Source organism: Caretta caretta, chromosome 2 (assembly GCF_965140235.1).
Source record: "Caretta caretta isolate rCarCar2 chromosome 2, rCarCar1.hap1, whole genome shotgun sequence".
Taxonomy (NCBI): domain Eukaryota; kingdom Metazoa; phylum Chordata; order Testudines; family Cheloniidae; genus Caretta; species Caretta caretta.
Window position 1 is genome coordinate 223,511,006 of NC_134207.1, and position 22,914 is coordinate 223,533,919.

Here is a 22,914-nt window from a genome sequence, read left to right on the forward strand (position 1 = left end):
GCCTGCTGGGGTGGTGGGATTTTTTGGCGACGCTTTCTCACACACAGTCAGCGCCCTCCGCGGGGGCGGGGTGCCAGGCAGCTCCTCCCTTTTCACCCCCCCATCCCGGGCTTTCTGTTTGGGGGAAGGTGGCCGCGGTTGGGACCCGACCTCCATTCCTTGGCCACCCCAATGGGACCCCGCTCTTGCTTCCTACCCAGGCTGCTGGGGCCACTGGCGGAAACCCAATTTAGGGGCTGGACGCAGCCCCAGCTGCACACCCAGAGCCGGGGCTTGGCTCGCACCCGGCCCCTGGGCTGATGCGGCTCCCCGCGCCCGCCCCCCTGCCGCCGAGCCCCCTCCCTCCGGCGTGACGCGGCTCGCGCCGCTCCCGCTCCATCCCGCCAAGCTGCCCGGCGGCTGGGAGCGCGGCCCCTTTAAAGCCGGGGCTGAGCCGCCGGTCCCCGGTCCTGTCTTCTTCCCCGGCGGGCACCAGCTGGCCGCAGCGGAGCCGGGAGGGGCTGCCCCCTGCGCCGCCTACCGTCCCCTCGGCCACCTCCCGCTCACACCGCGCTGCCGAGCCCGGCTGGCCAGCGAGCGGGAGGCGGCGGGCAGGAGCCGGGGGCAGGGCGCTGCAGCAGCAGGGGGCGGTGGTAGGCAGAGGCGCCGGATCCGGAGCTGGGTGGGGGGCGCGGCCGCTAGGTTCCCAGGCGCGGCCCCTCATGCGTGGCTCCGGGCATGCTGCCGCTGCCCGCGCGAGTCCCCGTCTATGCCTGGTCTGAGCCGCCCGCCTGCTGCCCTTGGGTCGGGTCGGCGCCTCCCGCAGGGCTCGCCGCGGGGACATGCCGCGCTGAGGAGCGGCTGGAGGCGGCGGCGGCGGCGGCAGGCAGGGGCTCTCCCTGTGCCTGGGATCTAAGGGCCGGCGCCGGGCAATGACCCCCCGCTCCTCCGCCTCTGAGGACTGAAGGGGCTCGGCACGGACCGGCCGCGGAGGGGACGCGCGGCTCCAGCGCTTCAGAGGAATGAGACTGTAAGTCCCGGCAACTTTGTTTCTCTCCCATCGCGGTGCCTTGTGATACGGTCCGGGGCGAGGGCTGCAGGGGAGCGATGGGGAGCTGTGGGGGGTGGGAAGCGCCTGTGTACACCTATATAGTGGCGGTGCTGAGAGGCATTGAACCAAACGATAACCCCTTGGGAACCACTTCAAGCCAGCGGGTGCAGCGGTGGGTTACCAGCTAGAAGTGTGAAAAATCGGGACGGGGTGGGGGTAATAGGCGCCAATAAAAGAAAAGGCCCCAATTAAGGACCGTCCCTATAAAATCGGGACATCTGGTCATCCCACACCCCATAGTTCCAGAACCTATGCAGTGGGGCAAGCGTTTCTAAATAAAACATCTGACCGAGACTCTATAGCTGCAGAGAGAGCGTGTGTGTGTGTGTGTGTGCGTGCGTGCGTGCGGGTGTGTTCAGCCCAAAGAACGACACCGTGAGGGCAGGCGGGCTGCTTGGCTTAAACGCGATCCAGCGTCTCCATCCTCAGTTACAGGACAGCTGCAAGTGAGCAAGGTTTGGTCAGCCCCACACGCTCTGCTGCAGATTAGTTATCACAAGGCTGGTAGGCAACAGCTCTTCAGCAGAGAAGGGGGATCCTCTGGCGGAACACCCTCGCCCACTCCCTTCTGCCCGCCCTGGGGTCTTGCATACACTAACAGTCCCGCCTCCCCGTGCGCCCTGTAACTTTTGGGGTGAATTTCTAAGCGTGCCGGGGATAGCTGATCCCCGCCAAAGGAGTTGTCGTTTTGACAAGACCTTTAGTCTGCGTGATGTTAGGTAGTTAACAGAATGGCGTGCAAGCTAGTGACCACACAGAGTTGGACTGTAAAATCTGAACATTGCAGCATGTTTGACAACCCGCGGTTGGACTTAATGTTTCAAATAAGAAGCCATTTGAAATTCTGTGAGAAGAGAATTAAGTGATTATCAGTGTAAAGCAGAAGTGGTGTTAGCTGGATGCAGAAGTGCTAATAATTTGGGGTAGGGAGAAGAGGAATCTTGAATTCCACAGTGTTAATTTAGCCTTTACGCTGATTGGCTGATCATTTCAAATGCAAGATGAATTCTAGACAGGAGCAATTGTCCATCCCTGAAACATGGGGCATTTAACTGACACCTGAGTCATTACTTAATGGTTCAAATTAATGTCTCAGGATATTTCCAGGCTATTTTCCATCTGTCGAACTGATAATCAGTATTTTTTATTGCACTTAAAAGCTACAAATATACACTGAGATATTCTGAGCCCTAGCAAATATTATTTCTATACTGGCATCTTTGATGGGAATTCATTTCTTGTGTGCCTATTACTTTCCATGCCCGAATGCAATCTGAGTACCTTTTAATCTGGTCTTTGAATTGTTACATTTCTTTCTTCCTAGTGGTGTTTCAGTAGACTTGTTGACAAGATTAGGTGGGTTTTTTTTGAACCTTTTATTAATAATGAGAATATTATAGCATTTACTATTTTCCTTTATTTCAGTTACATAATAGTAGTTTTAATTCAAAGGATGAATGCAAAATAATTGAGGGGGGAGCACAGACAGATACATATTATTTTTAAAAATCTTTATAATAAACTCCTTATTGCCAATATTTTGGTAATCACTCCTAGCTATTAGCATATAGTGTATGGTATTTTCTCCAAACATATTCATTTCCCCTGTGATTGTTGTAAGAGGAGCTGAATGAGATGCATGGAGGATGGGTTTGATAATTCAGTTTATCCAAATTAATTATTTTTTCTTCAGATATTGGATTAAATCAAGCTTCTTGCTCTACTGTTAAGATAGGTAATATGTTGTAGAAGCTTTTCATTTTCCCAACTGGGAAGATCTTTTATTGTTCTACTATTGAGAGAGTATCCATGCTGAACAGCTTAAGATTTCTCTTTTACTAACAACCCACACTGTAGGTAATGGTTAGCTGAAGGAATACTTTAATTTACTAGTCAGAATTCTACACCTATTTACCAAGAAGGTAAATTAAATGCATGAAAGCTAATGTTTCATTTGAATCTCTTCAGATATCTGACAACCTTTAGAAGTAGGTGACCTCCAGTAAGTTATCTTTGTGATGTGTACAGTTACACTCATGCTGGTTGATAGCAAATTATTCTAGATAAACCGAAACCTGACATTTCAGTTCCTTGATTTATTTTTTAAATAGTAACTTCATGGAAAAAGCTCTGCTTAAAATATTTGGGTTTAAATCTTGGTCCCATTGAAATCAATGGTAAAACTCACATAGAGGCAGGATTTCACCCTTGATTTTTATCATCATTTATGGCTGAGTGCCAACTAGCTTTGAGTTGAAGATGGCACGGCAAAGTCTAAATTCGATTAGTGACAGAATTTACAACTCTCCATAGAATTGCTATTGCATATTGGGCTATGCTTAAGAAATATAAAAAAAGTGTTCCATATTCGGTAAATAGCATTATGTTTTTAAAAAGAATAGACTGCTCAGACTTTACATCTCTTGTCATATAACGTAAGTCAGAATTCTTTGTTGAAACTTTTGTCAGAATTCATCATAAATAAGTTATAGCAATGTTTAATAGAATCAACTAATGAAAAAAGTTATGCAAAATAAAATTTAGAAATTATTTATTAACATTATTTGACTATCTATAGAACTGGTTGAAAATTTAGAGCTTTATTAGGGTCCGGTTCTAGTGGGTGGCTTTAATGAGGAGGGCCCTAAGCACCTTCAAGAGAGGCTCAGTACCTTGTAGGTTTGAACTGTTAATGGTTAATTTATTTGCCAGATGACAACAAAAATTAGCTGATTAAACTCTTTGAAAATATGATTTGATGAATTCTGGTTTTTTTAAAGATATTTACTGATTATTAGAGATGGTCAGTTTTTATAAGGTTGAGAATTTGATGAAAAAAACAGAAATAATCTGCAAAATTTATTTTTGAAATTTAATCTCAATTTTCTACCAGCTCAAAACAAATAACTTCACTTAAGACCTAGCGTACTGTTCTCACTCTGCTAAATTTGTGTTATAGTCTCAATGTCTATAATGTTCTATGTATCAGAAGCAAGATTGGTGTATTGATGGATAAACCACCTTTATATAATAACTATATAATATAAAAAAGAGAGATCCCACCACCATTGCACAAAATTAGAGGAAGTGAAAGTTTGAGATGGTTTATATTTTCATGAATACTCCCTGGATATGAAAGAAGATTCTGGGTTTCATTTGAAAAAATCAAGTCTATATATTAGATTTTCAAGAAAGCGAGGGACCAAATTATAATATTTGTTTCAACCACATATAATACAGACAGGTATGATGCAAATTTCCCCTCAAGTTCTGTCAATGCACATCAGTTCTAGAGATTAAAAATGAATCCCCATAAACTTCAATGGCAACAGGATTGGACCATTTTGTCACAAGTACATAGAAGTCAATGTTGAAACTCCCATTAACATCAATAGTGTAGGATTGGCTCCCTGGGGATTGATCTTGCAAAGTACTGAGCACTTTCAGCTCCCACGTATTTGTATTATGGTAGCACCAAGAGGCCTCAGCTGAGTTGGAGACCCCATTGTGCTAGACCCTGTACAAACACAGTAAGGATACCTGTCCTGAAGAATTTATAATCTAAATAATCAAGACAGACAAAGGCTGACAGGAGAAATGACTCTCCTAAGGTGATCTAGCAGGTCAGTGGCAGAACCAGGACTAGAACCCAGATATCTTGACTCTGACTAGTGTCCTGGACCACACTGCATCCTGAGCACTCATTAAAGTCCATGGGCGTTGAGGCTGCTCGCACCCAAAACACCCTTGACAGCCTGAGCCCTACATGATCATTTCATGAATGTGTCCAGAGGGGAATAACTAATGCACTGTTACCTAACTCTGATCTAGTTTTTAGTTAACTTCAATATTTACTAGTAATAGCCTGCCAAAGAACAGCATATTGTTACATATTGTTTATTCTGTGCTGTTTTTGGTCTTCACACGCACTTTTTATTTTGTCATTGCTTTTAATCACTTTCACACCAAGGCATGGAGTGAGTTTGACTGCTAGAAGCATGTATTTCAGGACTGTAACAAATGCCAGGAATATAATTTCTTGGCTCTAAATGAACCTGCTTCCTTACAGACATTGTAGCAAATAATTCCAAAAATTCAGAAGCTCTAGAGATAAATCTTCCTAAAATTTCATTGTTTTTTTTCTGATGCAGAATAAGTAGTGGTGAAAAATTATAGGGCCCAGTTGTGCCATTTATTTCAATATGGAATGCTGACTAAAATTAAATATCACAATATGGTCCATGGTTGTCTACTAGGTTCTAGATATTTTTCTTTGTACTATAGATGAAAATCATGCATGTATAAGGGTCCATGCAAGGCTTCTTATGGTGAGGCTGAACTGATGATAGAGAGTATGGTTGGAGCAACTACATAGGGGACCCTCTACTCCCTTCATACTATATCAGGGATCTCCACACTGTCCCCACATAAGCTGATGCTAAAGGTTAGTCCACAGAGTGGGCCTGGAGATATTTGGGTTAGTCTACAGACTTGGGGTGAGACAGGATCTATGGTTATGTGGATCCAGTGTAACTAAGACTGCATGCAAATGCCACTGAGAGACAATGGCCATTATCTCAGACCATAGACACATATCACTGTCAGCAGTAGCTTAAGCAACATCAGTCAAAGATGATTGACTTGATATCCACCCAGCAACTACAATTTGGAAACCCTGTCAATAGGACAGGAGCCAAATACACTAACAGATACTGAAAAGCCTGAATTTGGGCACATTACAACTGGGCCTCCTTTTAACCAGCACAGTACCTAGAAGTGTCTCAGAGGTCTTCTTGGAGATGTTCCAATAATGTATATGCCTACTGTACTGATTGGCCTGGCCACTGGACCAGTGAACTATTCAGGTGGGACCAGTATTATGAGGATAAGCACAAGTGGCAACCACAACCTTAGACAGACAAATGGTTGTGGATTACTAGCAGGTAAAGACAGTCATCATGGATCTTCTGGAAACAAATGATTCTGTGCTGATTCTGTGGAGAGAGGTATCCCTTGGGACACTAGCACTCAAGGACTTTTGTTGGAGGTGGCTAGAATCAGAAATCTACTTAGTGTTGCACATGGCAGAGCTGGTTGTCTTGGAATGGTTCCTGCAGATTCTTCCTTCATTGGGAAGAGAATGGGCATACAGACACTGGACAGAGTCATTGGCCAAAGAAATTCCCCTTGCAGAAGGTTGTGGTTTTTGCATCACTGGTACAGAGGGAGTGTACAGGACCAGTGCAGCTCAGTGCGCTCTGGAGAAGAATTGGTGGGATAACTTCTCCATTTTGCCCAAATAGACTGCAGCAGAATGATACAAGCCATTTCCCTTCTCAAGATAGAAGACCAATCATGGATGTGGCAGAGTTCAATCTCCAGGGTCTAGTTCAGGGAGCAACAACATACCAGAGAGAACCATATGCTTCCATTGTGAGAAAAAGGGTTAGATGTACAGGGCTTGTCCTGACATGGGTGTAATTACAGCACCTCCCGGTGGACGTCAAATGAGACCCAAGAGCATGTTTCTTCTTTCCCTCCTAAGTTTACAGTTCCAGTATGGGTTAATGTACTCTGGCTATAGTCAAATCCTGGTGCAAGGTGACTTGGTTCAGTGACTTGTGCTGTGACTCACCATCTGGCAATAGAGGAACATACAAATATCCTGACAGGAAGAACAAACAAAAGTTTGTGTATCCAGTCAAAGTGTGAAACTGGGACCATTTTACATAGTTGATAGGAGAAATCACTGGATACGAAGGAGCAGAGGTCAAGCACCATGAAAGCTATGCTGCCATGGGCTTGTTCTCTCGCTGCTGCCCCCTCACAGGGGGTCCTATCACATACAGGGTTAACAGGTAAGTTACCGCATGTTCACTAAAGTTCTACAGTTCTGAGAGATGGGCATTGCTGCAGAGAGAAGCTATTCCTCCTCCCTAACTCCCAGACCTCATGGAACCTCCATGGAGAGGCTTCCATAGGGCCAAAGGAAGGGGGACTAATGCTACAGTAGTGGTACTCTTACTTTTGCACCCTTACCCCCCACTCCATTAAACAATACTGCTCATACCAAGTGAGGTTTGCACTTCCAGCCTCTGCATTTCAGCTGCTAGTGCACTAATACCACATACCACTGTTCTACCTGCAATCTTTTCTTCATCAATGAAGGTGATTCAGATGCACAGGCATAGCACCCAATAGGGCAAAAATTTGTTGTTGGAACCTAGGTCTATCATCTGAACTTGGATTATTAATCAATTAATGCAATTATACTTTATAGAAGATACAACAGAGATTTGGCAAGCCTGGCTATTTTCACCATACCTCAGATAATTAATCACTAATAGTCACTCTGGAAACATACATTTTGTTCTGTGTGATACAGTGCAACAAATGTTTTCCAGATTAGTCATGTACAACAGCATAAACAAGGAGCATGTCATTCCTGAGCTATGGCATTAATTAAGTCTTGTTTACTATTGCCAAGAATTGGGTGAATAATACATATGACAAAATTTGCAAATATTTTGAATACATTAATTAATATTTTGTTTTATTGTTCACCACCTTTAGCTTTATCTATATGAAAAATGTGTTTTACTCTTAGCTGTGACATGCTAAATATGCCATGCTGTGCCACTGTTAGCTTGGTGCAAAACACAGGTTAGAAAGCAGGTGTGTGAAATGCTTTTCAGTTCCTGGATGAACTAGTGAATACTGAACTGCTTCTCCAAGATTAGCAGAGCAGATTGTTATTCCGTTGTTCATTTTAGAAAATGGACACTTCTATGGGTGATGCCAAGTGAATTCACAGACATAGTTCTGAGTTTACTCAAGATGAGATGTATGTCACATCTTTAAAGATGTCAGAAGACAATAGGCACAAATCCCTTTAAAATAGTGAGATGCATTATATGGATTATTATACAGGGGTCAGTAGCAGCTCCAGAGTTAAGATTGTACTGAAGTATATGTAGTACTGTATTAACATTTAACTTGCAAGGGGAACTACACAAAAATGAGGAGCCTAGTTAAGCAGAAATTAAAAGCAAGACACAATTGAAATGCATGCAAGCTACGTGGAAACTTTTTAAAAACACTACAATGGAGGCTCAAACTATATGTGTACCCCAAATAAAATAGATAGTAAGAGGACCAAATGCCACCAGGGCTAAACAGTGAGGAAAGAAGGCAGTTAGAGATAACAAGTCATCTTTTAAAAACTGGAAGTCAAATCACACCGAGGAAAATAGAAAGAAGCATATAAACTCTGGCAAATCCAGTATAAAAGTATAATTAGGCTGGCCTAATTCAAAAAAACCAAACTTGAAGAGCAACTAACAAAAGACATAAACTAACAGCAATTTCTTTTAAAGTATACCAGAAGCAGGAAGCATGCCAAACTATCAGTGGGCCACTGGATGATCAAGGTGCTAAAAGAGCACTCCTGGAAGACTAGGTCATTGCAGAGAAGCTAAATGAATTCTTTGCATTGGTCTTCGCTGCAGAGGACGTGAAGGAGATTCCCACGTCTGAGCCATTTTTAGGTGACAAATCTAAGGAACTGTCCCAGATTGAGGTATCAGTAAAGGAGGTTTTGGAACAAACTGATAATTAAATAGTAATAAGTCACTAGGATCGGATGGTATTCACCCAAGAGATCTGAAGGAACTCAAATGTGAAATTGCAGATTTACTAATTGTGGCATGTAACCTATCACTTAAATCAGCCTCTGTACCAGATGACTGGAGGATAGCTAACAAACTGCTAATTTTTTAAAAAAAAGTTCCAGATGCAATCCTGGCAATTACGGGCCAGTAAGCCTAACTTTAGTAACAGGCAAATTGGTTGAAACTATAGTAAAGAACAGAATTGTTAGACACACAGATGAACACAATATGTTGGTTGGGGAAGAGCCAACATGGCTTTTGTAAAGGGAAATCATGCCTCTAAATCTATTAGAATTCTTTGAGGGCCATCAACAAACGTGGACAAGCGTGATCCAGTGGATATATTGTTCTTGGACTTTCAGAAAGCTTTTGACAAGGTCCCTCATCAAAGGCTCTTAAGCGAAGTAGGAAATCATGGGAAAATAGGGAAGGTCCTCTCATGGATCAGTAATTAGTTAAAAGAGAGGAAACGAAGGGTAGGAATAAATGGTCAGTTGTCAGAATACAAAGAGGTAAATAGCAGGGTTCCCAGGGATCTCTTCTGGAAATGGTGCTGTTCAACATATTCATAAATGATCTGGAAAAAGGGTAAACTGTGAGGTGGCAAAGTCCACAGATGATACCAAATTACTCAGGATAGTTAAGTCCAAAGCTGTCTGTGAAGAGTTACAAAGGAATCTCATAAAACTGAGTGACTGGCAACAAACAAAATGGCAGGTGAATGTTGATAAATACAAAGTAATGCACATTGGAAAACATAATTCCAACTATACATCCAAAATGAATGGGTCTAAATTAGCTGTTACAACTCAAGAAAGAGATCTTGGATCATTGTGGATAGCTCTTCCAAATTATCTCCTCAATGTGCTGCAGCAGCAGCAGTCAAAACATTTAACAGAATGTTGGGAACCATTAGGAAAGGGATAGTAATAAGACAGAAAATATCACAATGCCACTATATAAATCCATATTACTCCCACACCTTAAATACTGCATGTAGTTCTGGTCACCCTATCCCAAAAAGATATTGGAATTGGAAAAAATATGGAGAAGGGCAACAGAAATGATTAGGGGTATGAAACCGCTTCCCTAGGAGGAGAGATTAAAAAGAATGGGCTGTTCTGTTTAGAAAAAATACTACTGATGTGGTGGGGGGGAAGATGATAGAGGTCTATATAATCATGAATGGTGTGTAGAAAGTGAATAAGGAAGTGTTATTTACCCTTCACATAGCACAAGAACCAGGGGTCACCCAATGAATTAATAGGCAGTAGGCTTAAAACAAACATAAGGCAGTGCTTCTTCAAACAATGCACATTCAATCTGTGGAACTCCTTGCCTGGGGATGTTGTGAAGGCCAAGAGTATAACTGCGTTCAAAAAGGAATAAGATAAGTTCATGTAGGATAGGTCCATCAATGGTTGTTAGCCAAGATGGTCAAGGATGCAATTCCATGTTCTGGGTGTCCCATAAACTATGATTGCCAGAAGGTGGGACTGGATGCCAGGAGATGGATCACTCTATTGCTCAGTTCTGTTCATTCCCTGTGAAACATCTGGCACTGTCCACTATTGGAAGACAGGATACTGGGCTAGCTGGACCATTAGTCTGACCCCACAAGACCACTCTTACGTTTTTATGTGCTATTAAGACTAAAATCCTCCTATTTCACATTTAATCTCCAGATTTGGTACAGCTCCTCTTCAAAGGATAATTTAATTTTCCATATAAATTTTTCTGAAGTGAAATATTTACTTACGTGTGCAGTGTCCACAGAACAATAATTGCTGTCACCAGTGGGACGAATTACCATCCTTACTGGAAGACTCAGAAGAAAGACTAAATGAGCACAGAGAGTGAATTAGCCTCTTCTTCCTAAAGTTTCTGTCTCCTGAACAAGCTGAAGGTGCATTAGAGAGGTAGTATGGGTAGCTTGAACTTCTACAGCCTATGCTGTAATTGTGCTATAGATAAACAAATAGCTTCATTTTCAATTGCTATCAATCTGGTTCCTTTAATGAACACTAAACTAATTAGAAACATGAACAAATATAATTGAAAAAAGAGATTTTATTGCTATTGTTTGTATCCAGATCTTCCCTGCTGGACACTTAGTCAGGTATCTGTCTAAAGCTTCCTTCAAGGCTCTTAGAGGTCTAGCAATTTTTGTTGCTTAAGCCTGATAGCATTGTTTGCTGTGTATCAGCTGCCACCAGATAGTAGCCTTCTTTTGAAGGATGTGCCTTATTCCTTGCAGAAACTGAATGAATGACATTGCATAAAGCAACAGTACTTTAGATGTCACATTTTATTCATTGGAGCACAAGGAACAACAAAAGGCACTTGATGCTCTTTGGCTGGTTGTGACTGTTCTTCTCCAAGTTACACTTAATGCTTGAGGCAAATAGCTAGTGAGAATATCTCAACCTCTCTTGATATTATTAAATGAGCTGTGTGCAATCTCTTGTACCATAAATATTCTAGGGCTCTCAATTCACGACTTGACACCTTCCAATTCAGACTTCACCTGATTATCCAAAGAAACTTTTTAAGCACCCACAATTTTAGCACTGGGAGAAGTAGCTGAGAGTGGCCACCTCCTTATGCAAATCTACTGACAAGAACTCCTGGTGCTCTGTGTTTTCATCAACTAGGCTAGCTCCCACTGAGGCCATGCCTTCTTTCAACCACCCAATCTTTGCTCCTAAGAAGGGCACAAGCTCCAGGTGAGGGAGATGTGCTATGCTCAAAGTAGTGCTGTAGGGTTGGAGGGGACAAATTGTGGGAGAAGAGTAAGGATGAGTGTGTACGCTGGTGCGGGAATGGAAGGAAGGGAGAAAGGCAAAGAGATTCAGACAGAGAAAGGGGAAAGGAGAAGAAAAAGAAAACTGATGGTAAAAACAGGGTGGGAGAACAAGAAAATGTAGAAAAATGATTTTGTAGAACTGGTAGAATACAGTCAGATGAAGTGATGGTTTACTTTAAATGGAACAAGGGCATACATATTATTTTGACGATTATCTTCTGTGTGAAGATGCATTGCTAAGTACACAGTTAATTAACAGAGAAGAAAATATGCACGTAAATAGCCCAGCAAAGGAAATTTGCTTTTGAACTTCCAGAATTTCAATAGGAATATGTATGTAGGTGGCACATTATTTATATAGGTTTAGTCATTTTCTTATACAGATAAGAGTATAATAAAGTTTTCACATCTTATATTTGCAGTACTTCCTTTTATGGACAGTATTTCAAATACATACAAACAATAAAGAGCACTATGGGGCTCATCCAAAGGCCAGTGAAGTTCACTGAAATACTCCCATTGACACTGATCAGCTTTGGAGCCAGTCCTTTATATGTGCATTCCTCTGGGGCTAAAACTGAGTCCAGACTATGCTGTAAATAACTCTTTGGACAGATGAATTGCAATACCCAGATATTAGAAAGTCATTAAGGCCTGATTCTCCTAGCACCTGTGTCAGTGTGCAGTTATGGGGGAAGCATAGATAAACCCATTAATTGGAGGTTTCAGAGTAACAGCCGTGTTAGTCTGTATTTGCAAAAAGAAAAGGAGTACTTGTGCATTTTCCACAGTATGCATCCGATGAAGTGAGCTGTAGCTCACGAAACTTATGCTCAAATAAATTGGTTAGTCTCTAAGGTGCCACAAGTACTCCTTTTCCATTAATTGGAGCCATCCATAGCAAGAGGAATGTAGTCTCAGGGTAGGAAATTTGTACAGTACAGGCCTCAATTTTTGTTTCATTGAAGTCAGTGGCAGAATTCCCATTAATGTTAATGGCAGCACAATCAAATCAGCAGCATATTGTTTTGTATGCCATTTGTTCAGATCTGAGAAAATTATAGAGTATTCAGAGATCATCACTGCAAATACCTACAGATGGCTTCTCATATAAATATATCCAGTCCTCTCCTTCAGCCATCACCACTGTCAAGACATTCTCAGAAAGACATGACACTCTGGAAAAAATGCCTAAGACCTGCCTACGCTGTATCGTGATCAGTGGAATTGGAGTGAGAGGGCCCATGTTCCCTGGAGGGCATTTTAGGAAAACAGGGAGTTATGCTTGAAGCAACTCAGCCACATGGACAGAGCACTGCATAGGGTGTAATAAAGTTCCACTTGTTCAACTTAACCTGCATTCACCTTCACTCATTGCAAATGAAACATGGTGGGACCATCTGAGCTGTGAGTTCTCTGCAGTGCAACAAGTGGAGCACGTGAGCCATGGAACTGAGTCTGAAGCCCCCTGGAGTTTGCAGACACAAACCTAGCCCAGTGATGGACATGGTGCAAAGAGGAGTTTCAGGCATTCACAGACCTGGCCATGCAGGAGGACAACAGCAGGAAAGGAAAACTGTTATTTTACCTTATGAGGAACAAGGCAAAGAAGTCTGCAGCACTACCTCAAGCCTCACAGCAGTCCTAGGTGCTCTGGGCAACTATTGCTCCCCAACGCAGAACAAAACTGTGGAGCAACATGGAATTTTGTCATTTGAGGCCAATCTGAAGGGAAGGCAATAGAACCCTGTGTTACTGCCTTATGGACATTGGCAGCTACAGGCAATTTTGGGGACTTCACAGATTCCATAATCAGGGACAGGATGGTTTCCAGCACTTGGGATCACCGCCTGCTGGAGCAACTGCTCTGGAAATGTGAACTCACATTTGACAAATGCTTAGACAATGGATTATGCAGCAGAAACCTCAAAAGAAATAATGAAAAGCCCAGGAAGCATAACACCCCCAGAAGCACATGCAGCTAGAGAGCAGCAAAGGAGTGCAGCTGGCCAGGGTCCTATACCCATAGTGAGATGCATTTACTCCATAGGGAGACAGCATGAGCAGGTAAAGAAGAAGTAGCCTGCACTGGGACAGCATTGCAAGGAATGTGGGATGTTGAACAATTTTAACAGTGTGTACAAGAGCGGAGGAAGGTCCCAGAAAGATTGTCAGAGTTATATGTGTGGTGCAAGGGGCACATCAGACAACGATGATAACAATGATTCTCTCCTTGAGTCTCAGAGCACATCAGGTTCAGGCTGGACAGGAAAGCAACAAAGGACAATACTAACCTTCATGCAACAATATTAAGAGGGAAACCCCCTGTGCGATTTGAGCTGGACAGAAGGGCCTCCTGCAGTGTGATTCCTCGGGGTAACTTGGACTTGAACATAACCATTAAAAAGAGCAGGTTCATTCTAATAATGTACAACCCATAGGAAAATGGGACTTGTTGGCACAGTCTTATTTTTTGGCTTACTTACTATGAAGTTTGTGGTGGTGGATGGTAAGCATCACAGGCCCCTCTTGGGGACCATAGCCATACAAGCCATGACTTTTATCAGCATCAGAATATTATAGTGCAAGAAGCAAAAGAGGGAGTCTCATGGACAATGGAGAAAAATTTAAAACATATAGGAATGTTTTCAAAGATGAATGCCTCAGAGGAAAGCAGTGGCTGGAAGTAGACCCCACAGTGGAACCTGTGTGCTTACCATGAAGGAAAACTCAATTGGCCCCAAGAAAGGAACTCGAAAATCTGCAGCATAGGGGTATCATAGCACATGTAGAGACCAGTACAGCCTGGGTAAACAGCATGGTGGTGGTAGAGAGGTCTTCAGGCAACTTACACATCTGCATAGAGCCAAAGCCACTGCACTGGGTATTGAAAGGATGATATTAACCACAGTTGATTACAGCTTGCTAGAAGCTTCCACAGGCAGAATATTTAGAGTCTGCGATGTAAGGAATTGGTTTTGGCACATAAGCTTAGATAAAAAAGAGTCCAGCATGCTGACAACCTTTCCAACACCATTTGATTACTACAGATGGCTGCTAATGCTGACTGGCATAAGCTCAAAGGACTGCCTGAGGTGAAAGTAATTGCAGATGATATCCTTCTTTTAGATGAAGGGAACAATGACACAGAAGCTGAACAAGACTATGACAGAAAACTACAAGCTTTTCTATACAGATGCAAGGACAAGAACATAAAGCTCAACCCAGAAAAAGTGTGACTCAGACAGCATTAAGGGCATACACTGGACATCTGCTCACAGCAGAGGGACTGAAAGCAGATCCCAACAAGGAAGTCAGACTTGGAAGCTTCAGTGGATGTCAAAGGGGTACAGCACTTCATAGGAATGATAAATTATCTGTCCAAGTTCTGTGCACACCTGGCTACAGTAGGATGACCCATATGTCAGCTTACGAGAGAGGCTGTTGAGTGGGACTCTGCAGGCTCCCAACAGCAAGCATTTGACCGGCTGAAATAAATTTACTGGATGCCCCTGTCCTGAAGGACAACCACTGACGCTCCAGTGTGGTGTATCTGAGAGAGGATTGGATGTAGCTCTTTTTTGCAGAAGCAGCCAGTTGCTTTTCTAGCAGAGCCATGTCAGAGACTGAACAGGGGTACACCCAAATAGAAAGATTTTCTGGCTGTGGTATTTGGGGAGGAGTGATTCCATCAGTACACCTATGGCCACCAGCAATAGTGCAATCAGACCACAAACCTGTAGAGACAATCATGACAAAGTCCCTTCATAGGGCTCCAAAGAGATTGCAGTGCATGCTGATGCACCGGGTGCTATCAGGTGGAGATCAGATATTGTCCAGGATGATTATTGGTGTTAGCTGACACCCTGAGTAGGGCATATAAACCCAGCATCAGCAAGTTTGGGGAAAGGGGATCAGGAGATAGTGAAGCATGTTCTTGGATTCAATCTCCCAAGTTCAACAGTGAAGCTGGTAGAATCAGAGGCTATGGAAAAGGCCATCCAAATAGAGGCAGTCAAGAGAGCCAGATGACCAGAAGACAAATGCTAAGTGCATGCCTTACACCTGGGCATTGACAGCCGTCTTAGACGGGCTCAAGAGTGTGTTTACTGTCTGGGAATGACAACTCTGCTCCTGGATAGAAGGGTTTGATACCTATCGGTCTTCTGATAACCACCAGCAAAAAGACTCTTTTACTGTCAGTGGACTTGGAAATGGGCTGTTTAGCCTAGTGGTCAGGTGGGAGCCAGGCCTAGAGGCTAGGGTCAGAGCTGTAGTCAGTAATCAGGAGCAAAAACCAAGGGTCAAAACAAAGGGCAGGCGCCAGAGCTGAGGGTTGAGCCAGAGTTCTAGTCAGAAGCCAGAGCCAAGGACCAAACCAGAGGGCAGGGACTGGAGCAAGCAGGTATCTGGCAAGGATGTTTTCGGAATAGGACAGAGGCAAGGTTGGGTGCAAGGCAGGAACAAGGTAATGCAGGAGCAGGCACAATGGTGGGTGTGAGCAGTGAGAAGCTGGCAAGCTGTTGCTGGCTTACAAGCTGGCCTCTGATGCCAATCAGGTGGTGTGGCTATTCAGGCAGCCTCCTGCAGACCAGCTGTACTGATAAGCTGCCTGGAGAGTAGCTCTCTTCAGGCCCTGATTCCTGACAGTTAGCATATGAGCAGCACACAAAACCACAGGAAAAGATGAGAGCAGACTTATTAGCCTTCAGTGAAAAGTAGACCTTAATTACAGTGGACTACTATTCAAATTTTTAGGAGGTCGAATTTTTGGGAGGCCAGCACAGCCCGCCACTTCCCACAGCTCCCATTAGCCAGGAACAGTGAAGCATGGCCACTGGGAGCTGCAGGGAGCCGTGCCTCCAGATAGTCAAAGTCAGCAAAATGTCTCGTGGCCTGCACCCTGTTGGACTGCATGTGGCCCGTGGGCCGCATGTTGCCCACTACTGCACTAGGGCATGGTCAGGATGGCCAATCATGCATTGATTCAGTGCATCCTTCATTGCATCAGGAGTTTTCACTAGTAATGATCCTATAAAGCCCTGACTGATTACTAAAAATGCCTCCCTCCTCTGACAGAAACTCAGTGAAAAAAAATTTCAGCAATAACAGCGAGATATCAGTAGTGATGTTAATACTGGCACAACCAACTCCTCTGCTGATCAGGATAAAAGCCAAATGGGAGAGGACATTACAGTTCAATTTTACTGTTAAGAAGAAGAGAATACTCATATCCACTCACCACATGCATAACACTCACTACTTGGCCAGAGAGGCAGAATTACGTTTAATTCATTTGAAGGTGATTCACCAGATGTGCTGCAACCTTGACAGATTATTTGAGAAGATGATTGATGATGGAGGTGTTAAAGTAACTATTGTGATATTTGGGCATGCTTTAGAGTTTTCCTCAAATATGTAGCCAATCTGAAGAAAACATAGTTAGTATGATCATTACAACTAGTCAAAAATGCCAATTATATTTATGAGACAAGGTGGGTGTGGTAATATTTTTATTGGACCAGCTTCTGTTGGTGAGAGAGACAAGCTTTCAAGGTTACATAGAGTTCTCTCTGCCAGGGCCATCCTTAGGATTTATGGGGCCCTATGCAGTATTATTAAACTGGTGCCCTTATGCCTGACTCGCTCTTAGCAACACAAACATAAGCTTACAGTATTGGAAAACTTGCCACATGCACTTTATTAAAAACAGTTTAAACAAATTAAGCACACTGTAATGTGGTGGACTATACTTGCACTAAAGAAGTAGTGCTATAGAATTTTTTTTTTATTTATTGACAGAATGATGCAAATAATATAATGAATTTAATAATATAATTGGAAATTACTATGAAGAGGTATTGAAACAAGGATTTGTTTTTAATTAAAAGCAATCTTTCTGGCTTTTTGGCTGAAAAATCAGTAATAATGTCATCGCATGACAAACATGAAGTGATGTCTTGTTCGATTGCAGGAATAGCAAGACCAGTCAAGCATTCTTGATTCATAGAGCAGAAATAGTCTTTTAATGAGATTTAGTTTTGAGAAACTCTGTTCTCTTGATGCTACTGTTACAGGAATTCTCAGTAGAATACGAGTGGCAATGTACACATTAGGATACATGTCAACAGGTTTGCTGGTATGAATAAACTGTATGTCTGTCATCAACTTTGCATGTGGCAACATTGATGACAGTGTACTCAATTCTTCGTACAGTTCAAGTCAATTTAAATCAAAACTATCACCATGCTTCAGGAGGCTCTCTAGGTTCTTGCACTTTCTCATTAGCTGCTCTTGTTTTCCTATTTCGTTGAATTTAGTTATGTCATAAAAAAAATCCAAACTCTTCATCGTGTTAAACTGTTCATCAACAGTAGATATTGCTTTTTCCATCACAACATTAAAAAATTCAACCTCAGATTTCTTTTCTGATCTTCTATGGGCTCATCTGCTCCTTCATATTCTGCTTGCCATTTTTTCCTTGAAACTCTTTTCACATTCGGACATGGACATTTTGATTCTACACCGAGTGCCTCTGCAAACTCTCTTGCTGTAACCTGTGCTTCTTTGAATCCAGTTTCTCTGTATTTCAAAAAAGTCTTATGTGCTGTTTAGTAAGGTAAGTGCTGAATCAAGCTGCATTGTTGGACTCTGCATTATTTTGCTTACACTTGAGATTTTAACAAGAAGGTCATACCAGATTAAGACAGATGTTAGAAACTTGAAGCTGGATATTTCAGAGGCCAATGACTGTGCTTCACTTTTAGCTTTTGGATCTCTGGGTTCTTCTGAAATAGCAAACAGGGCTTTGTAATCTTCCTCAGATTGATATCTCAATGTTTTTACACTTTCTACTCTGCTTTCCCAGAGTGTCTCAGATAGAGGCTTAACGGTAATACCACTAACGTGCTTTGAATATTTGTCATCATTGAGTGGAAGCTGAAAAGAGCATGTAAATGCATTGCAGCAAACCAAAAAAAGAAATAATTTCTACAGAAGACTTGGCCATATCACACAAAATCAAATTAAGGCTGTGGTATGCACACAGAACAAAAAAAGGCTCTTGTATTTTCCGCCAGCAATCTAGCTTGCACATCAGAAATGCATCCTCTCATATTGGTGCCATTATTGCAGTCTTGTCCTCTAATGTTCATTACAGACAATCCCATTCGTTTTAGCTCATCAAGGAGAGCTTGAAGAAGTCCAAAACCTGTAGTGTCCTCGACTTCTAAAAATGTGATAAAATGATTCCTTAACTGGAATCTGTGCTGAATCACTAATGTAGACAGATCTCACTACTAACAACATCTGTTCTTCATGACTTATGTCTGGTGTGCAATCTAGATTACGGCAAAATATTTTGCCAAAGAAACCAATGAAACAATTTTGTCTCTCACTTTACCACTCATTAGTATGATCAGTTCATTTTGAATTCTTGGTCCCAAATAGTGGTCATGTATTTCATTTTCTGTTACTCTTTGGACATGTTCATTCTTCACTGTCAAATTTTCCCAGCAGTTGTACAAGGCCCAAAAAATTGCCATTCTTGGGCTGGTATAATTTGTCAGTGCTTCCTCTAAAAGCAAGATTGTTTGTTGATGGATATTCAGCAATAGATGTTCAAGAACACGACGCCAATGCTGCTTCTCTGATTTTGGGCATCAAGAGTTGTCTGGTTTTTTTTAACCTTACAATTAGCTTACACCATTTGTGCATACTTCCAATGTGGTGGTGTGCCTTTTCATGTTATGGTAATGTGTGACTAAGATTTTGCCAATCATTAATACCCACGGTTGCTATGTTAAAATTGCAACTGTTGACAATCTTGTATGGGGAAAAAAATACAGCATCCTTGCATTTAGAGTACACAAGCCACCGTCACCATTAGAAAGTCTTTTGTAGTAATTGTTTTCTGTGAATTTCCTGCCTCTAATGTCTTTTAGGATGTTCGAGACTGTTCTCATAGGGCCTTTCTCAAGTATAATGTCACGTAATTTGTTAACGATTGCGGCCATGCACCAATGTCATCTATATCCCATGCTAGTACGGTTTCAACTGTTGTAATTTCTTGTTTTGAATCTGCATCTGTTTCAGACGATTGTTCTGTGTTTTGTTCAGTTTCTTGAACTTTGTCTGCATAAAAATTTTCTTCAGCAGTTACTTGATGATCTTGATTAACTTCGTTGTTTTCATGACGTACAAACTTAAGTATAGAACCCTTCTGTGCTTTTATAGCTAATTCTATTTCACCTTTTCATTTTATTTTTTGACATAGAAAGTTGTTATTGATATGACATTATAACTTAGAAGGGTGTTTTTTAAAAAATAAATAACTGTTTAAATTATTGTCAGATTATCAGAAATATTATTTAAAATAAGTAATATAGGATAGCCATGAGTCTGTGACCTTGCGCTAATGTAGAGACACCTCAGAAGGAACTCCACCCTGACTAAGACACAATAGAGTTGGAAACCCATGTCATTTTTACAAAGTCACTTCTTAGTTTTAAATGTGTAGTGGGCGTCAGTCTTAATGTTAGTTACAACTCGATATCAACCTTATACTGTAAATAGCTCAATAGCATTATCCAGTTTAATAAGGTGGGTTTCAAAGCAGTGGGAAAATAGGACCCTAGTTTTATTCCTAGGCAAAGCACAAAGTGACCAAAATGAAGCCAGCACAGAATATCTAATCTAGATTAAGGTAAAACAGAAATGTTACAGAAGTCCTATCCACTAACATTAGTGCAGCATGGACGGAAGAACCCTCTTCAGGTTTTGTCACTCATCCTATTCCTCTGATATCAGCAGATATCTGTGAAATCCACTGGGAAACTGTCCCTTCCCCCTCTAGTGTTGGTCCACATAGAGGTTGACAACCGATTACTGTTATCAGTTATGTCTATGGCCCTACCAAATTCACAGCCATGAAAAAATGTGTCACAGACCGTGAAATCTGGTCTTGCGTGCTTTTAACTTACCCTATTCTATACAGATTTCACAGGGGAGACCAGCTTTTCTCAAATTGGGGGTCTTGACCCAAAAGGGAGTTGTAGGGGGGGTCACAAGGTTATTTTATGCTAGGTTGCTGTATTGCCACCCTTACTTCTGCGCTGCTACCTTCAGAGCTGGGCGGCTGGAGAGTGGTGGCTGCTGATTGAGGGCCCAGCTTTGCAGGCAGCAGAGCAGAAGTAAGGATGGCAGGGTATGGTATTGCCACCCTTACTTCTGCGCTGCTGCTGACGGCAGCTCTGCCTTCAGACCTGGGCTCCCGTCCAGCAGCCACCACTCTGCAGCTGCTCTGAAGGCAGCGCTGCCACCAGCAGCAGTGTAGAAATAAGGCTAGTAGTACCGCAACCCCCCTCCCCCTCCCTCTGTGCTGGAGAAGCAGAACATGGGGCTGCCCAGTGGCCCCACGCCCACAGCTCCTCTGGCGTGCCATGGCTGTACCACCCCAGCCCTTCCACGCAGGGTCTCCTCTGTCTGTACGGCAGCTAGCCCTGCCAGAGGACAGGGCTGGCGTGGGAATGGCTGGGTGGTGGTACAGCAGCCGCACTGGAGGAGCTGCCTGTGTGGGGCCACTAGGTGGCCCCACGTTCTGCTCCTTTGCCCGCTGAGGTTCCCGGGAGAGCCCTGTGGCTCAGGGCTCTCCCGGGAACCGCAGCGGGTAAAGGAGCAGCATGCCGGCAGCTCCTCTGCTGGCTGTACTGCCCCCAGCCCTGTCCTCTGGTGGGGCTGCTGCTGGGAACTGGAGGAGATGCAGCTCTGTGGAAGGGTAGGGGGCAGGGCTGGGAGTTCAGCTCCTTTCCCCGCTGCAGTTCCTGGTAGAGCCCGTGGTTCAGCCTTGTGGTCCCCAACAGCCCCATGTTCTGCTGTTCCTCTTTCCAATACACCGTATCCACTATAAATATCTTGCTGGTACGCCGTACCGTACTGCCCTGCTTGCACTGCTGGGTAAGATATATATATATACACACATACACAAACCTGTGAAAACTGTTTGAAAGCAAAAACTGGATTTCCTTAATAAAAATTATTAATTCCCTAATAATAGATACAAGTATTGTATGTGATTGATGTCTTTTCTTTTTAATGGCTTGATCCAAAGCCTACTGAAATCAATGGCAAGGCCCCCATTGACTTCAATAAGCTTTGGATAAGGCTCCCTTGACAACTTGCTTTCTCATTTTCAGAAGTGTTTTAATTTCTTTTTTTGAGCCTTGAAAATCTTTAAAATCTTTAACTTCAGTTCTCTTCTACAATTCTGGCTTTAGAAAGGAGACTATCTTAAGAAGTCAGAGACTTTTGTTTGCCATATATATAATGTGCCTATCACCTTAATAAGGACATATTATGTATGCTATAATGAATGTGTGTATATGTCCAAGAAAGTAAGGTTATGCAAATGAAATATTCTTAGTACACTATTGACTTGTCCTGACTCTTTTGGATCATGGTAATGTACAGTTTATCATTAAAGTGAAGACGAGATGGATGGAGACTCAAATAAATTCTTTAATGAGTGATAGTTTAAAAATAAAAAACAAAAGAAATCAGAAATACCCAGTTATGTACTCATTCTTGAATGTTAGAGAAGGATAGCTAATTAAAAGCTTTCCTTCTGCTCGTTTCCCTTTTCTACGTAACTTGAACATTTTCTTACTTGACTAAATTCACATCCCTTGACATTCTCTTTAGATATAATTTCAGATAAGATGCTGATGTAGGTTCAAATTCTTGGGTATGACCAAAGAGTGCACAGGGTAGCAGAAAGCGATGTGACTTTACATTCTCCCTGACCTTGGGCTGGTTGTGTGCTGGTCAATAATCCTAGAGGCTGCTCTAAGTTACACTGGCTGCCTGTGGCACTATGGGGCCAATTTGGGTCATCCTTTCCCCTCAGCCACAGCAGGCTTAGAAGGTGCTAGTCCAGCTGTATATCACTGAAGCATTACATTACACTTAGGAGATCCTCCTGTGGTTGGTGAGCTCAGCTTTAGTGCCAGAGTCCACTGTGACAAAGTTGCTGACTGTGGTGTCTAATCATTGTATTAAATCAATCTTGTTCTCAACAGAATAGCAATATGCTCCTCCGTCTGTCAGCTTCTCATACATTCATCTCCATGCCGTCTTCCCCATGACCTCTGTGCATGAATCTAAAATCCTGAGCCTATGCACAAGGTCTCTGTCTTGTCCTTGTAAAGATCCACTTTTGCCATGCTGCCTACCATGAATCTGACTGACTGGTGTTAAAAAATAATAATAATAATAATAATAAAAAAATCCCTATTTCTCATTCCCCTTCCCATAACCTATGTCTGTCCTTAGACTCTGAGGTCTTTCTTGAA

The 22,914-nt window shown here is 42.7% G+C and overlaps 1 protein-coding gene across 3 annotated transcripts in view; it reads left to right on the plus strand.

The window, feature by feature from the left end:
* Positions 1 to 246: 246 nt before the first annotated feature.
* Positions 247 to 22,914, plus strand: part of CALCR (calcitonin receptor) — a 270,509-nt gene continuing 247,841 nt past the window's right edge. The window contains exon 1 of one of the 3 annotated variants that reach the window (XM_075125860.1): positions 247 to 1,009. Coding sequence is in view for 1 of the 3 variants with exons in the window: in XM_048838162.2 (XP_048694119.1) it covers positions 1,002 to 1,009 (8 nt within the window). In the remaining 2 variants the exon portion in view is untranslated. The remainder of the gene's footprint in view (positions 1,010 to 22,914) is intronic. The other 2 variants (XM_075125859.1, XM_048838162.2) reach the window with 2 other exon arrangements.